Consider the following 17,944-nt stretch of genomic DNA (forward strand, 5'->3'; position numbering starts at 1 on the left):
TGGAATGATGTCGTAGGGTAACATAGGGATCCTCTACCCACTTCTAAAAGGACTAATGAATATGCTTTATCTTCTCTACCCCATAGTCGAGGCCGACTATGATTTCAAGAGAGAGGGAATGTCATAATAATCAATATCTAATTCTCCTAAATGATTTTCTCATGTTAAATTGATCATTTAATATGGGGAAGTGCCAGGGGAGAAAAATCTAGAATATTGGTTAAGCTAGCAGACTGGCCACAATAGGGATCCAAAGGGCGGGCCATCTGCAAAAGATCTATGTGCAACAATGGGTTCAAAAGACCCTAAGGTTCAGCCCATTAAGACTTCCAAAATGCTAAGGTTCCAAAATTCAAAGGTTGTGTCCAAAGGTCAAACATTAGGGGAATTGGATGCTTTGAGTGTGTCCCAAAAAGTCTTTGTCAAGCCCTACATAGGAGGGGGCGAGCCCAAGAAGTAGGGGATGAGAGAGAAACACCCACACACACTCACAAGCTTCATTTGTACACAAGGGGAAAGAGGGACACATGTCAGGTCCCTAGGCCAGATGCCCACAAGGTGTACTCAAATCCTATTGGATGGCCATGGAGGTGGACCAATGAGAATTAGGCTAGAGTAAATCTAGTTTAATTAATTTAAAAACACTTAATAAAATAACCAATAAGAATTAAGCTCTCTAGAAGACTATTGGACAGTCTCCCAAGGGGACCAATGAGCATTCAACAGCCCAATGGCTTGCCTGATTCCTATTGGCCCGGAGGCAAAGGGGTCCAATGAGAGTTTAGTTGCATCTATTAACTACCTAAATCTCTCACAAAAGGGGAAAGGGGGACACATGTCAGAAGTCTATCACTTATGCTGCTTAATTTCCATTGGCTGAGGCTGGGGAGGTCCAATAGGGCTGTACCATGAGTAATTAGCAAGGGAGGTCGACCAAGAGAGAGGGGGGGGGTTGATTTTTGCAAGGCATTATCACACACACATACACTCACACAATCTTAGGTGTGAAGAAAAGAAGACTCTCTCTCCTTCTCAAGCTTTAATGGAAAGCTTACCACCTACTCCAAGCTTGTGAGAAGGGAGGCCTACACCAATAACTCTTGGATTTGTGATGCAGATCCAACCAAGGGCCAAGCTTCAATGCAGGCTCATCTCCTCTACTAAGCTAATCACTAAGCTAAGCTATGCTAATATGAGTGATTATGTGAGGATATGTACATCTTTCGCGTAAGAATACTCCTTCTTCCTCTCAATCTACTCTCATACCCCGCTAGCTCTCACCATCTTCGAAGGTGTGTGAGGTCTTGGGTCTGAGACCGTGAGGGAATTGATGTTGTGTGTGATAAGTGTTTTGCTTAGTGCATGAAGTTTCCATCGTCATTGCACTAGCTAGTATTAAAGGAACACAAAGAATTGTATTGTAAAATGTCTCTCTTGATCGTAGAAACCATAATACAAAGCCTTTTGGAGGGGGGACAGGCTCCATGCAAATCCGGTCCTCAACTGTTGTCCATTGCTTAATTTCTCTCTCTTTTGAAGTATTGTTCATGCTATCTAACTAGGTGTTATGCTTTTTGTTGCTCTCTCCACCCAAGCACTCTTGTTAATCTCATTAGGAATTTATTCTAATGAAATGCTCACTATGTTCATGCGATTTTCCGCTACACACAAGTTACTAGGCCATTAAATATTACACACGCCCCCAAGGGTTGGCCGTAAAACCCCTCCAAAGCCCACCAAAACTCATGAAACTCCAAAAAAGAAACTTGTTTTTTGTCCCACATTCAATGCCTTGGCTTTTCCTGCTCACTTGCCCAATCTCCCAGCAACAAAGTACCATCAATATCCTTGGTCCTCGACCTCGTCTCGTGTAGACATCACCACCTTCCCATATTTTAGGACCCACCAATCGAGATGATAAAAATGTCAAAAGACATCCGATTGCTCCCTGTTGATCACCACCGTCAACTTTCGACTGTTATAACTTGTCCATCCAGACTCTTTTTGAGATGCCATCACTTTCTACTAGCTTTGTTTGGTGTGCACTACCTCTGTGTACCTTGTCGAGCTTCAAAAATCATCAAATGGAACATCGATTGACGCGACCAACTCGGCACAAACCTGGCCCCCGACAAAACTTCGATCGGTCGTATCTCTGCATCCAGGACTCCGATCGACGATTTGAAAAGACTAACATTGTCAGGACAACGGCAAAGCCGCACTAGACAAGGGCAAGGCCGGGGTAGGCAGTGTGGAAAGGGAGTCTAACTAGGGCAAAGGGCTAGGAGCCATGCTATATAGTGGGTGGTTGGGAAGTGGACTCCTAGGTTCTAGTTCCCCTTGTCTAACATTGGTATCAAAGCTCAGGGGAGGGGAGAGCTATGGCGAAGGGGGAAGGACTCTCTCTCTCTCTCTCTCTCTCTCTCTCTCTCTCTCTCTCTCTCTCTCTCTCTCTCTCTCTCTCTCTCTCTCTCTCTCTCTCTCTCGCAGCAGCAGCAGCATGAGGCATGGCCTCCCTCTCTCCGAAGTCGGCTCTCCCTCCCTCGTTTTCGAGAGCAGGCCGTGCATGGTCTTGCATATCATGCAAGCCGTGGTATTTGAGGTCAAGGACAAGGCACACAGTGTGTGCATGAACAGGGACGGCGATGAAGCGGTGACCCCCTTGAGGCGACAGGAGGTGGTGTGTCGATTGGCTCCAAATCAAGCGTTGTAGAGCTTAACAGGAGCGCGCGGCCATGCCGAGGAGATTCCGTCACTGGGGCGAGCACAAAGCCATGCAGAGCGACTGGCAGGTGACCCTGCTCTTGACAGCACTACAGAGAAGGCATCACCAACGTTTATTTTTATATTTTACTTTTTTTTGTTTGTTGGGGGTTCACAAGCGGGTGGCCCAAGTTTGCAAACCTACTCCTAAGGGCCTTAGACCACGACAGAGACCGGTAGATTGACGCACGGCTCGGCAACTCAAAGCGACTGATGGGCATTCCAAGCCTATCAAGGACATGGGCAACACCTGCTCAAGACTACTCAAGGCAGCATGCAGATTTCGAATTTCCTATCAGGAAGGTATCCAAATTTTTGAATTTTTGTCGGCACAATTTTACCAAAGTGGTTTTTGACAGGGACACTTCGCCGAGTCGGTTATGCGGCATGCTAGATGTTTCTCAAGGGTATCAACAATACGAAGATCTATATGCTTGAGAAACACACGCACAAACACCATGGTCATCATGTTTGCCATTTCAAAATTCCAAAGGTTTCCTTAATCCCTATGTGAGGATATTTTGCAGAATTCTACGGATGGGTTTCCGAAAGTTTCTTTTAATGCAACAGCAAGGCCTGTTGTTAGTTCGGCTAATGGGTCCAAAGCTGTTCGGCATGGCCGGATTGATGATTGGCAAGGCCGATCCTAAAGACAATTCTCAGAAGCCAGCAATCAGCAATCACACATTCCAAGGATTTGAGAAAGATAGTACGCCTATTTTTCTCCAATCTTTAAAGACGGTTTCTTTTATTATTGGGACAAAAGAGCAAGGCTCGTCGACAACTACTCATGGCCACGAGTTGTATAACCCAACTTGAGCATTGAATTGCTCACAAGTTTCCAATTTGTTTGCGCATCGGGCAAGGCCCTTTGCAGCAACAAGTAGAGCATCTCTTGAAACAAACAATAATGTCTGGAACATACTTTCTCGATTTCTTTTTTATTGCAACTCATTTGGTTCTTATGACTGCAAGATTCGTCGACCGGTAGGTGTGCTTAATGAGGTACGTAGTTGATTTTTTGTTTGTTGTCATCTGCATAACTAGTTACACAATTATGGCCGTATCTCTACATAAGGTAATGTATGATACTAGCATGAGGCACTTAGCATACATATTTTGATCGTCGACCATGAATTGATGTAATCACAGCAGGGTTGTCAGAGCCATGCATGGCCTCTTTTTGGACTTGTTGAAGGAAGCAAGTTCCTCGGCATGGCCGACTCCTTGTCACAATTTCTACACGTTGACAAAGGATCCTATCCACACAGTACTGGTTAATTTCAATTGAAATTGCTCGACACGGTCGATTCTTTTTGTCATGATATCTGCCGCCACATCCATTGATTCTTAGCACAAACATATTTATGTGAAGCAAGGCTTCAATTTACAACTCTTGCATTGATATTTTTCCCGTTTAGGGGTATGCTATGAGCACACGCCTTTGGGGAATTTCTCCATATGCCTACAGGATAATTCAGGCCAACTGTCTCTCGCACAACAGAGATGGTTATGATCTACATTTGAGCAAGTTTTTCTTCCGACATCTTCAGACAACTGGTTACAGCAGGGTGACCAGGTTAGACCATGTTCAGTATTGTTTATTTTTCCATGTTTATACATTTACATTGGAAATTAATGCTTTTCTACAAAGAAAAGTTCTTTGACAATTTTACATGAAGCAAGGCTTCTCCCTTGTGCCAAGGTACTGCCCACTGCCTTGGAATCATGGGCAGTGACACACAAGTTTGAAAAAACTGGCAAAATAGGGCATATCACCTCACAGAATCCCTACCAGTTTAGATTGTGCAAGGCACTAAAGGTTTTGGCTCTCACGTTTGAGGCCATCACGTTCGCCAAGGGCTTTAAAAAAACTGTATACAAGGCATACTAACCAAGTGGCAGGTATTTCACCGCTTCGGAGATTACGCTTCTGCTATCACACCAGACACTCTGTCACAGACAAACTAAGTTCTGGATTTTTTTAATTTTTGGTTACTGAAAATGCACAATACCACTAAATGGAACCTAAATCTAGAACTTAATTCACAGGCAAAGTGCCATATTAAAGTCCTTTTTGTAAAGTCACGACCCCATACATGGTAAGTGGGTCAAGCTGTGGCTTGTGTTTTCTGTTCCCTCTCTCGATGAGAGCGTTATATAGGCAAATTGTTGCATGCTCATAGAATAAGCTGCAAGTCAGGCATAAGATGCATCAGAGCACACATATTGGGCACAACATATACAAAGTTGTCCCTTAAGGAAGTTCCTCAGCCCAGCATTCTCTCTCTCTTTCTTATTCATCTCCATGAATAATGAAAACTTTCTACGCAATTTGTGCTACATGTTTTATTTGGGATTCAACATGAGCCAAGGTGCTCTAACTCTCAGCTAGAAATTGGGCAAGATGCCGTCTACATTAGTCTTCATCGTCTAGTCGATTGAACACTAATTGCCATAAGGGCTATGAGCCACACACGCTGGCTAAGAGTCATTGTCAGATCTTGAATATGACCCAACTGTTGGCATTCCTTGGGTGATTGTTCTTAAGATCGAACAGATTACCCACTGGAATACACAACGACGTTAATGGACAAGCAAGAGTCTTATCATTACGGGTGTTTCGAGTGTCATGTTGCACTACATGTTTTCAGTGCGATGCTCGAGTTGAGTTTTTGAGTTTGTGATCTCTACCACGGAGTATAGATGCAACAATAGGTTGAGACAGCATGGCTATCCATAAGAGCTAGGCATTTCACTTGTGTGGATCTCTGGCTCCCTCTACAGCACTACGGATTGTCTATGGACATACTGTTTTGGGGTCAGACCCGACGGGTGATTGCTAAATCTCCCCATAGGCATTGAGGATCATAGTTTGATCTATCCCAGTTCTACTTTCAAGGAAAGAAGCCAGTAATCTACACGGGGTAGCGGACAAATTAAAATTTTTAAGTTGATTCCAATCATTCTGTACACGGTTGACTATGTTGGTTATCGTTACCTGCTAGTTGAGCAGTTTCTCCAAAGGGTCTTACCAAGGGGTTGACTACGTAGATTCTACCCAAGGGGTTTGGATTGCGAAGGCAACACCCAGGGTTTCCAGTGCAATGTTTCTTGTTTTTTTTTCATAGGTGGGAGACGTGCTCCTGTACATTTGAATACAGGTAAATGAAACTTCTGTTCCCCAGGGCCATGCCAAGGGCATGTCGGAACAAGTATTTTGGGCCGAGTGTCCAATGTACATTATGCTATTATGAATCCACTTGTCGGATTCAATTTGGCACATGTTGTCACATGGGATACAACATGGTCTAGGGACTCAAGGAGTTTGGTTTAGAAAGTGTGGAGCAATAAATGAGGGTCCCTCTCACTCTTGTCACTGAGTGTTTAGAGTTACCTCCACACACAAGTACATCTTATACTTGTAGGATGTTCTTTTTTCAGACATCCTTAGTTGAGACATATTCCACATGTCGAGAATATGAGTCACTGGGATTGGCACTGGCGCCCCCTATTCCAAGTATGTGTCACGACAAAGTCCCTAGGTACTAGTCAAATCAGTTTGCTAGACCATTTTCAGCATGACGTATCAGGAGCAATTTCAGTGGCTAGAAATTGTCGGATACTTAGAATGACTCGTTAAGGTACAAGTGCTGCTAAACAATATTACAAATGGTTGTTTTACATATAGAACGGCTATGAGTTCTTAATGAAAAAGTTTTATTGTTTGTACCTAGAAGTGATCATTGTTTCACCTTCTATTATGGTTCAGACATTTCAGCAAGGCTTGCAAATGATTGCAACTCACAGTATTTAGTTTCTTTCCAAAACTATTTACATTCCTCTTTAATGTGTGCTAGGCGCATCACATTTGCCATAAGTATTGGCAAGGATAATCATGGATATACAGGTTCGGATCTGTTTTTTGCTAAATGCATGCACACTAGGTGTTATGGGCCCTAGTGTTTAGCAAAGGCTGATTTGGAACGGCATGCGTAGTCATCAAGTTGTTGCTTCTGAAGCATTTTGCAATCGGTGTGCAGTACCTCTATGAGATTACTTTTGGGTCTACTAATCACCAATAGAGGTCATGGCTCGATTTGGGTGATTGTGGATTTTTTCCAGTTAACCACGATGGTTATTCCGGACATTGTTGATTCCTCAGCAATGTTATACGACATTATGATTCCCTTTTACCAGTCATCTGGGAAGATTGTCTGTAAACCATGGGGGAAACACACCTCAGTACTGTCAGTTATCCAAGGGGATAGGCAGATTACAAAGTGCAATCTTGGGCTAAAAGATATCCAAAGTGCGTACATTAGCACCAAGCACTATAATTAATAATCATTTATTGCTCCACTTGGAGTTTACTTACTATCAGTTAACGCATGGTTGCGACTAAGTTTAGTCTCTTCATGTATAAGTCAGGTTCCCAACCTTGAACTTGGCTGATAAGTCATGTTAACAAGTTACTTTCATGGGAAGTGAAAAGAGGTACTCTTTAAGGTACATCTTTGTGTGATAACTCGTTTTGCATACTCATGTGTGTTCTAAATGGAGTCTAGTATACACTATGATTGGATAGGAATCAGTAACACAAGATGGTTGCAAATGGACAACAATGTGAAAAATCAAGATGTTACTCTTGGTTTCATTGAACCTCCTGCTGAACCGTGTTCCGGTCAACCAAATAGCTAGATCCATGAAGGATGCCATTTGGGAAAACATTAGTGTTCTTAAGAAGAAGTTCCCCACTTTTGTTTTCGAGGACAAAAACTCTTCTTTAAGGGGGGAGTAATGTCAAGACAACGGCAAGGCCGGACTAACAAGGGCAAGACCCGGCTACGGAGTGTGGAAAGGGAGTCCAACTAGGGCAAAGGGCTAGGAGCTATGCTATATAGTGGGTGGTTGGGAGGTGGACTCCTAGGTTCTAGTTCCCCTTGTCTAACAAACAAGCTCCACATGATGAGCACTTCAGGCCCACACATTCACTTTTCCTCTAGTGCTCCATCTGCAAACTGCCCAATCCGGTACGACGGATCTGGTCCCTGATAAAACTTCGACTGCTAATATCTTGACATTCGAGACTCAGATCCTCGATTTGAAAAGACCGACATGCTCCATAAATCAAGCACTACACAGTTATAACTCCAAACTAGCTTGGACTACCTGACATCACTTGGCCTATCCGTCTTGGATCTGCAATCACTTTCAGCTTCAAAGTCAAATATCTTGCACTCTAGAGCTCCATTTGATGAGCTGTCTGGACCAGCTGAATCAACACTTCAAGCTCTACATTCCCAAGCCACAAAACCTCACCTTGAATCTCCTTCACCTACCATTATAATTGGTCCTTTCTGGAGCCCTCTTGGTCTAGAATCCCACATAAAGCATACATCTCCACCCTCTTTCTGACATAACAAATGTTAATATTATTCATAAGTTTGGCAAAAGCTCGAATATGTATGCATATTTGCATCTTTCACCCCGTGCGTTCAAAGCGGCACGACAACGGTTCCCCCAGTCTTATATCTGCATGGGAAGAGAAATTTTAATTTTTTCTTGCAAACATTATTGGGGCTAAACAAGGATGTCTATTGTCACCAAATCTCTTTGGTCTCTGCATTGATCAATTGAAACAAATGGTTCTTAACTTTATGCAAGAAGAAGGCATTGAAGAGGTCACTATTTGCAATACGATAATCATGCTTTTGTTGTATACGGATGATGTAGTGCTTTTAGCACACACTTTAGAGGATGCACAAAAGCTTATGGTTGTCCTTGAGAACTTTTGCTTGCACAATGGGCTGATTGTGAATGAATCCAAAACAAAGGGTATGCTTGTGAAAACCAACCATAAGGAGAATCCATGCATTATATACAACAATGAGACACTTGAACTTGTTGAGAGATTTAAGTACCTTGGCCTTGAGGTTCCGGCCAATCACAAGTGGCATGAATATGCTATGCATCATTTGGAAGCCGGGAAGAGAGCATACTATGCATTTGTGAACATGTTTAATGCGGGAAACATAAAATGTTAGGTTCTCACATTGCTGACACCGGTTCTTCTTTATGGAGTTGAAGTGTGGAGCGGAAGCATCTCAAAGTCTACTTGAAAAGAGTTTGAGAATGTCCAAAAGCGTTTTCTTACAAACTTTCTCCAAGATAAGACGCAAACACCATCTATGCTCTTAGTTCTTGAGTCAAGATCTCTTCCAATTGAGGCAATAGGCATGGAAAGGATTGTGGAGTACATGATAAAGATGCGTCAAAACCCCACATTGACTTCCTACAATTGCATGGAAAGCAAGTTAAAAAAATTCAAATGGTGCATAAAAGCAAGATCTTGAGCACGAGATGGATGCAAGACATAAAGAAGTGGTTTGGGAGATGGGATGCATTACACTTACTGCATGATGTCTTAATAGAATCCCAAGTGAATGAATCTTTTCTACAATACCAATGTAATATGGCTAGGGAGGAAGCCGCTGGGTCAAGCTTCATACATTACACCACCCATATTTCCCCCAACTACAAAACCATGTTCTTCGCTGCTTGAGCCTATCCCCTTGTCAGGGATACTCACTATCACAACCATTTGGCTTAGCTCCCAGTCCCTTTGATGCGAGGCAGGGTTTTTGGGCAATGGAGAAGAGTCAAATTGATTGTGCACATTATGCTCATTGCAAGTTCGAGAGTTTGAGTGCCACACACTACTAGAGTGCTCAACTTTTGGTCACATCCGAACTTGCTTCCTTCACATTTTAGCCATGACTTGGACCTACACACTTTCCTCTCCCAGTCATAGTGTGGGCTCTCCATTGCAACTCTCATAATTTTGGACCATCAAAAATCACTCATCAGCCGCACAGATACTACATCACATGTAACTTTGATCCCATAGGTCATATGTGACCTCCAAGGAGTGGACAATAAAAATATCTCTCTCTCTCTCTCTCTCTCTCTCTCTCTCTATCTCTCTCTCTCTCTCTCTCTCTCTCTCTCTCCATATGCTATCAAAGGTAGTGACGCTTGCACAGAGTCATCATCGTCCTTGTGAGGGCAGCCAACCCAAGGGTTCTCTATATCTCTCTTGCAAAGATGTGCGCACAGGTTTTGTCCAACATGGACGTTTGCAAGTTATCTTGCCATTGTATTGCCGACACTCCCTACTGAGGAAAATGTCATCGGGCCGTCATTGATCTCTTAAAAAATGCCACATGAGTGGCATTTTCTTTGAGGTTTATTTTATAACCTTGTAGTAGGGAGGTTACACATCACCAAATGCACATGGGTGCCTGTCTAAATAATGGTGGCCCATTTCACATATAGCGGGCAGGCTGCTCCAGGGTAATGACACTGTGAAGCTTAAAATTATTCACCAAAATAATGTTGATTGGTTGTTACTAAATGGTGGAGGCAATGCCATATTTGGGCAACCACACCCCCTGTTCAAAACTTTCAAGAAATGGTGGTGATGTGGGATGCCAGCAAGGAAATGGCAGGGCCGCATATATGGCATTGTGTAATACAGATGCTCGCCATTTCTTCTGTGTAAGCTTTTGATTGGTCATTGAAGAGGATGAATAGTGGGCACTACTAAATGTGTAACCAACCTTAAACTAACTCTCTATCTACAGAAATATTAAAGATAAGTTCCAGTAGGGGATACCAACTAGGATATATATATATTTTCTAAAGGGAATCAAGCGAGATGCATAGATAAAGAAAAGTGGGGCGACAAAGCACCCAGAGCAGGCAAGTTGGGTGATGGGCAGACAAACAGAGGTAGGGTGATAGGCAGAGCGCGCAGAGGAAAGGTGACGAGAAGGGATGCTCAAGTGGAGGCAAATTTCTAGCATTGTTTTTTGTCATAGGTGGCCAGGATGAGCACTTGACGTGCCCGCTAGAGTGGTTATGGGAGCAGTTCGAAAGATTTACCTTTGAATGGTGAGAGTTCTAATCTGTTGCTCCCTTTTGTGAAGGTAGTGAATCCTTGAGAGAAAAGTAAGGGAATACTGGAGACTCTCAGGAGGTATTCAATAAACTTACGAAGCTGCTAGTACATACAGGGTACCGGCCACATGTCTAAGTTGCACGAGATCTTAAATGACTCCGAGCAGTGAGATGAATGGAGGGGGTTGAAGGGGTTGAATCTTGAGGGCTTCAACAGTCAAAAAGTCAACTCGGAATGCATGAAGGTGGGTTTGAGCCTGAGCGGCCCCCATGAGAGGGTCATGCCCTATCGCACGCACGCGTGCATTTGGTTGTATATGGGGAAAACAAAACATATAAGCTAAACAAAAAAGTTGAAAAGTAAACTCTGACTTGAAAAGTAAACTCGGACACATCCAACAGGTGAGTGCCTTTTTGGTTTTTGTGTCTCGCTTCCCTCGCGTCGATCCTATCGCTTGACGCTTCCACTTCCTTCAATACCCCGTGTTCTTTAGGCTGGGTACCGATGGAGCAACGACACAATAGTGGACAGAGACGAGCTACTTGCGTGGCATGGTTGCATTGAATTTGCATGTCTTCGGACCCGCCATGAGATTGGGTCACAAGGTACAAACACACAACCCCCCCCCCCCCCCCCCCCCCCCCGCGTCTATAAGTGTCACGGGTAGAGACAAGGGATCGGCGGCTGGGTCTGATCGATCGTTGATCGATTTGAATGGAAAAAAAAAATTAGGGCTCCCTGCGTCGCCTCACGCCCTTGAACCCGCGACCTTCCACTCCACAGGCTCGTCTCTTATCCACCTGCGCTAACGCACATCGTTGCACATATGGCGAGTGCAGGTGTATATACTCCCGTCCCCCCCCCCCCCCCCCCCCCCCTGTCGATCCGACGGTCCAAATCACGCACGCCGCTGATAAGGAGCCCCTTTTGTCGATTCCTTGTCTCTCGTGTCGCGCACAGGGCGGGAGAGTTGAGGAGGTCTTCCGCGCAAGTTTTTGCCTTCAGTAGCTCTCACGCGATTTGCTGCTGCTCTGGCGCAAGTTTTCGCTTTTTGGCTTTCTAAAAGAAACCCTTAGTGTTGTGTTGGGTTAGGAAGACTCTTTTCATTTCATATCCTGACATGATGGAGACTTACCTTTCATTTCACATCTTGACATGTCTTTACTTTTCTTGAATTCTACTATTTTAGAATGCTAAAATGAAGCTTCACCTTGCATAAATTTAGTAAATTTTACACACACACACATACATGTTTTTTTTTAATTCTATTGTTTTAGAATGCTAAAGTGAAGCTTCACTTTGCATTCACTTTGCATAATTCTAATAAATTCTATACACACATATATATTAATTAGTTCTTTTTATTTCACCTTTCATTTCACAACTTCACATGGCTTTACATTTTTTGCATTTTATAGCTTGATTCCAATCAGTGTTAAGTCTCTTTTATTAAGCGGCTGTTGCTGATCAAGTTTCTTCCTCATAAAGAAGTAAATCGGAAATACTAGCAAAAATTTTGAGATTTGCAAAATGTTTGAACGGCTTTTTCACAAATTTCATCGATTTTTTTTTTGTTTACCATGGTTTGCAGTTAGCTAGTTTCGATTTTCAATCAGCTCAAGACTAAGCTGAGGCAATCCTTTCCCAAACACTGATATTAGTTTAATTCAACTTAACAATTTTATCACTTTCTTATTGTTTCTGAAAGCCATTGTGACCCTTTCACTTGATACAGTTGCTGCCGGCTTATGTGAAGAGAGAGAGAGAGAGAGAGAGAGAGAGAGAGAGGCGGCGTCCTGAGGGGTACCAACTACCAACTGAGAAAGAAAATTAAGTGAAAACTCTATCACCCCGACCGCGCACGATGGCGTGTTTACAAGGAATGGCGAATCTGCAATGGTCAGGAATTGCAACAGGGACGTTAAGCTTCTCGCGTAAACAGGACTTTACATATTCCGCACGATGCACCTCAGAATTTGTGCTTTGCTCGCCATCGTCATTGTGGGTCTTGTGGGCGCCCAAGCTTCACCCGAAGCAAAGACTGTGTTAGCAACGAATGTAAGCAGTCTAGACAGTTTACACCGTATCATATCACAATTGAGTTTGCATGCTCTCGTCATGCATGGGCACCATTCTGTTTCAGTTCCTTCTGTCTTTAGGGTTAGGCTTTTCACGCGTTACAAGAGAGCCATGTGTTCTTTGCCAGAATGAAGGTGTCGCAGTAACCTATGGAAGTGTGCTGAAGTTAATGCATGACACGACAAATGGCCGGTTGCACGCTTCTGATATCCGGTATAACGCAGGAGGCCCCCAATATTTCGTTGTTACTGGTCATAGAGGAGTTGTTAACTCTGACAGCTATTGGGTATGACCTTTTCTTCCCTTGCAACAACTCATGATGTTGTCGTAGTGTGCAATGTGGGAATTATAATGAGAATTTGTCTAAACCTTTTTGTGATTAGTGCTGACTGAGCTTTGGTTGCCGTTAGGTGGTTAAGCCAGTGGAAGGTTCCTCTTTAGAACAAGGTGATTTAATCCCTAATGGCTCTGTAGTAAGGCTGCAACACATGCGGACGAATAATTGGCTGCATAGTCGATCGTTCCCCTCACCTTTGTCGAGAAACTTAGAGGTACTTTGTTTTATCTATGTGCTCCATTTCTGTAAATTGTCGCATATGCTCATCAAACAAGAACAAACCCTTGCATGTTCTCAGGTAAGTTCTCGTGAGGGACAAGATGAAGATACAGGTGATTTATGGAGGTAAGCATTTGTGCTTTTAATTTATGATGAATCAACATTTGGATTGCTCTTATGCGTACTGCCTCCTGTCTGTTGGTGATTTCAGGCTGGAGCTTGTTGATGAGAGTGAGGTTTGGATGAAAGATCGTAAGATCAGACTGAAGCATGTTGTGACTGGAAGTTTCCTTCACAGTCATGAGATGACGTATGTGCGGGTGCTGCCGAGGCAAATGGAGGTACGTGGCAGACGTTTGCCAGCTATTTTTTAAAGACTCTGCCTGATGACCCTGGACTTGGAGATTAGAGCTCACTAGCTACGGAGGTTGTTTTTAAAGGTTTTGAGCTCGGGGGGTTCATTGAGGGCTACAGTATGGTAACACGTGAGTGTAAGGGAGGGGGGCTATTATAGAGGAAAGGTGAATTTCACATAGAAGAATCTCATATATAGGGCTAAAACTGGGACATTTGATGCACGCAGGTGTCGTCCCCTTATTAGTGCTAGTGAATCCCCTTGGGGTTATGAGGTGTTCTCTGTTGGCATATATGGAAAGATAACTTTGCAGCATGGAAACGAGAAAGTGGGTGCAGTTGCTGGCACCGGTTCTTTCTTTTATATTTCAGGAAAGATGTGGAAAATGGGTCGGAATCTTTCTGCTTTGGGGCCATTTGGGCAAGCTTGTGAGGTTTCCACTCATGCAATTGCCAAGTTATTTATTGGGATCCTATCAATTGTAGACGGCTTCGGCTATTACTGCTGATAAGGCATGACTCGACTCCAATTAAAGAATTTCAAAAGTTTAAAGAGGGGTTCATGAAGGGGCTAATGTGTTAACTGGGGAAGGTGATGTCCTTCATACGCGAAGGGTTTCGTTTATCTTCATTGTAGTTACTCCACAATTGTTGGGTCATTCTTCTGAGTAACTCTACCATTCTTCAACAAAAGATCCTTTGATAGGACCACCATGGGCTCTATTGACCCCGAGTGGTTTTATACAATCACGCTTTGCAAAAGAGATAATGACATTTTATAGTTCAAAGGGAATTTCAACGTCCACCTTGATGTCCGCCTTGGACAATTACTCCAATTACTCCAATCTGCTAGCCATCTTTGCATCCTTGCTCGAATCTGAGTCTCTTCATGGCGATAAAGTGTTACAGTTACGGACTAATTATTGTCATCACCTGTAACAAGGAGCAGTTAATGAGATGCCTCAACTTAAAGCCATGCACCTACCATAATTTAGGCATAGGTTTTTCTGTCACACCCAAAATTGGTAGTGTCTTGTAAACCCCACCATTATGTGATTCAATGTTTGAAGCTTTTGCAGGTTTGCAGTGTCGGTGAAGAGAGTGTAGACAACGTTTGGCTTGCCAGTGAAGGAGTCTACCTACAGGCTGGATCCGCAGCGACGCCCGAAAGTGTAGAAAAATAGACAAGCTGATGGGTTGTGGTGTGCCAAAGTTGGTGAAACGCCATCTTTTAAGGTTGTTAGATTAAAATGACCGAGGTTACCTTCAGGAGTCGATCTTCACTCAAGAGTCCGTTTTTTGTGAGGTGTGTATGTGCACGTCTCTCTCTCTCTCTCTCTCTCTCTCTCTCTCTCTCTTAACATGTCACATGTGTTCTAATAATCATTCAATTTATTATAGCAAAAAATGTTGCCTCTTGAGGCCATCATGAAGTTTTCACCATGTTTGATTTTTTGAAATGGTGTGGACCTAATTACCTAAGAGGATTTGAAATGGTTGTAGTTTCACATGTTAAAATTTCCTATAAAGACGTAAATGACATTAGAGTAAAGAAGTTCATATAATAATTGTTTCAGTTTCAGTGTATATATCACCATAATTTGTATCCATGGGAAGATGTCGCCATAGTGAACCACTAATGGGCCACCAACACAACACAAATTTTATTTAGATTGATTCCAAAAACCTAATAAATAATGGTTTTTTGTTTTTTGAATGACTTGTGTGCCAAACAAAAGCCTCGCATGAAGGTAACCCACAAATAACAAAAAATGTGAGTAAAATTACACCTTTGATGTCAAATGTTCAATTCACATCCCAAAAGTATAAATTCAATGTCATCTCAACTACCCCTTCAACCACCTAATGAGAAGAATGGCTCAACCCAATGAAAATATCCATAGTAGGAAAACAAGCACACCTTGACTTAGGCTCTAATGCCATTGTTAGTCCAAGAAGCTATGGAGGGTAGCTTAGTGTAGCATTCATCTGTGGGGAGAGAGAGAGAGAGAGAGAGAGAGAGAGAGAGAGAGAGAGAGAGAGGAAATGCCAACTAAAAAGTAATGCATAACTTCTACTACACAATAGGTCTTTGTAACATCACTACTTACATACGTGTTCTTTGACCTCAATGCTTAGATCACATCCTCATCTCTAGTCCATACAAGCTCCCACACTCAACACAACTAGACTCTCTGACACCCCATCCATATTGGTGTGCCCCAAGAGCCCAAGCATAAATACATTGCATCTAACATATGCTTCTCGATCATAATCTTTTGTTGTGGATGCTTGCCCGCAAAAGAGTGTTGATGCCTCTGGTAAGGCTAGAATGCATTACATTGATGTTGACTCCATGAAAGCACTCCAAACCTCTAATAGTATTCATTAGGTACTTCACGGACTTTACAAGGCTACAAAATACTCCAAAAAGCCTAGGGGGCCCACCTTCCAAAATCACCTATAGCATGTACAATTGAAGAGGTATTTTTCAACACACACACACACACACACACACACACACACACACACACACTTTGCCTTGAATTCAATGGCCCCTTTTCCTTGATAAACTTGTAAGTTTTTTTTCAAAAATTCTAGTTTTTAATCTCTCTTATAAATGTAATACTTTAACTCTTTGAAATTAAAAACACCCCTCCTGATAAACTCACTTGCTACACTTACACATTTCAAGGTGGTGGACCCATCGGGCTAAAAAGATGACCTTCAAATATCCAACTCCTGGGAGAACCTACCCCTACTTAACTTGGTACTGTCAAACTCCTAGTGTGGGAGTCGATTTAGTAAAGAATATGGTTTATGGTCAAGGACTGAGATCTCTCATGGATTATTGTTACAATTTTGACTGTGGAAGCCAATGTGGCTCTTGGATATTCTTTTAAGATATGGTTGTGTTGTCGAAATTTTCGCAGCCATGTTATGTACTAAAGTGGTTTTGTAGGATTGGATGTGAATCATCTGAGTTGGGTAGAGTACTCACCCATGTGATGAGATTGGATTATGGTTTATGGTTTTGGATTGGATAGGAAGTGGTTTTGATAGGTTATGGTGGATGTGTAAGGGTAGCAACCCTGTACATTTTGACTGCTTGGAAAAGATTATTTTTGCATATGGAAGATGGTATTGTGATTGGACTCATGTGTTATGCATTGCTACAAGACTATGATCACTTATATTGCTTAGCCTTAGACAAAAGGGTCGATGACTTGGGGCTTTGCTGGATCAGGGGTGTTCAATAGGCCTTCTTTCTTGTTAGGCTCATCTACACGGTTAGTGCGTCGGGGGTTGAATGACCTACATGGCTAACGCGTTGGGAATCTTGCCTTGGATTTGCATAAACACCCAATGTTGGGCATTGAAAAGAAGTGGCACATAAACTGGCATGGTTTATGTTGATACCCTACCACCCGCTGGTATTTGCGATCCTTTCAGAGCTCGGGTTCATGGATGGGGACGAAGCGACCTCAGTCTATGTCTGGCACAAGTAGGTTGAAGGTGTTCTAGCTCGCTCCCCAGTGAAGTGAAACTCTCTCTATCCATAGTAGAGCGGAAGTGGATGGGTGGACCGGTCGATCTCTACACAAGGTCCGGTGCTCTGCTAGTCATTTATATTTTTGATGTTATGGTATACCCAGATTTTGTTATTGCGTTAATTCATGGTTGCCTGTTTCATATAGATGGGACATTTGAAGTTTCTCTTTTGTCATTCTCCTGTGTCTGTGCACTCTATTTCACCCTCCACTCTTCTCTCTCTCTCTCTCTCTCTCTCTCTCTCTCTCTCTCTATTCTTCACTTATATTCACCCTCAACCTTGCTATTTTCTTGAGTATGATTTTATTCACATCCATTCAGAGGTGGCACTAGTCACTAGGTGCCTCTGTATGCAATCCGTAATGGAAATGGCCTATGATCTTTGAGAGTAGCGGAATTAGGAAATTAGCACTTTTGAGAGATTACTTTGTGAGCATAGCGGGTGAACTTAATTGATGGTAGCAACATAAACATGATACTTAGTTAACTTGGCATGAACAATACTTTTCCAAGAGAGAGAGTTTAGAGAACATGACAATAGTTGAGGAACGGATTCATATGGAGCCGGTCCCCTCTCCAATAGGCATTTGTATTATAGTTTCTCCCATCAAGAGAGACTTGGTAAAATACAATCTTTGTGTTCCTTGTGACCTACGTGATGCAATGAAGATGGGAAG

At 42.8% G+C, this 17,944-nt stretch overlaps 1 protein-coding gene across 3 annotated transcripts; it reads left to right on the forward strand.

The window, feature by feature from the left end:
- The first annotated feature begins 12,511 nt into the window (after positions 1–12,511).
- Positions 12,512–16,631, forward strand: LOC147435045 (stromal cell-derived factor 2-like protein). Of its 3 annotated transcripts, XR_015185259.1 has the most exons (7): positions 12,513–12,784; positions 12,933–13,091; positions 13,216–13,356; positions 13,441–13,487; positions 13,573–13,702; positions 14,795–15,021; positions 16,411–16,631. XR_015185259.1 is itself a non-coding variant. In XM_086490079.1 (6 exons), exons 1-6 carry the CDS (start codon positions 12,689–12,691, stop codon positions 13,960–13,962), a joined length of 591 nt encoding a protein of 196 aa, XP_086346205.1. In that variant the 5' UTR covers positions 12,512–12,688; the 3' UTR covers positions 13,963–14,739. The 3 variants fall into 3 exon arrangements, 2 of the variants coding, with proteins under 2 accessions (XP_086346205.1, XP_086346204.1); XM_086490079.1 differs by lacking the exons at positions 14,795–15,021; positions 16,411–16,631 and adding an exon at positions 13,945–14,739 and having other exon boundaries at positions 12,512–12,784; XM_086490078.1 differs by lacking the exon at positions 16,411–16,631 and having other exon boundaries at positions 14,795–15,118.
- The last annotated feature ends 1,313 nt before the right edge of the window (positions 16,632–17,944 follow it).

Source organism: Adiantum capillus-veneris, chromosome 19 (assembly GCF_014529385.1).
Source record: "Adiantum capillus-veneris isolate H3 chromosome 19, ASM1452938v2, whole genome shotgun sequence".
Taxonomy (NCBI): Eukaryota; Viridiplantae; Streptophyta; class Polypodiopsida; order Polypodiales; family Pteridaceae; genus Adiantum; species Adiantum capillus-veneris.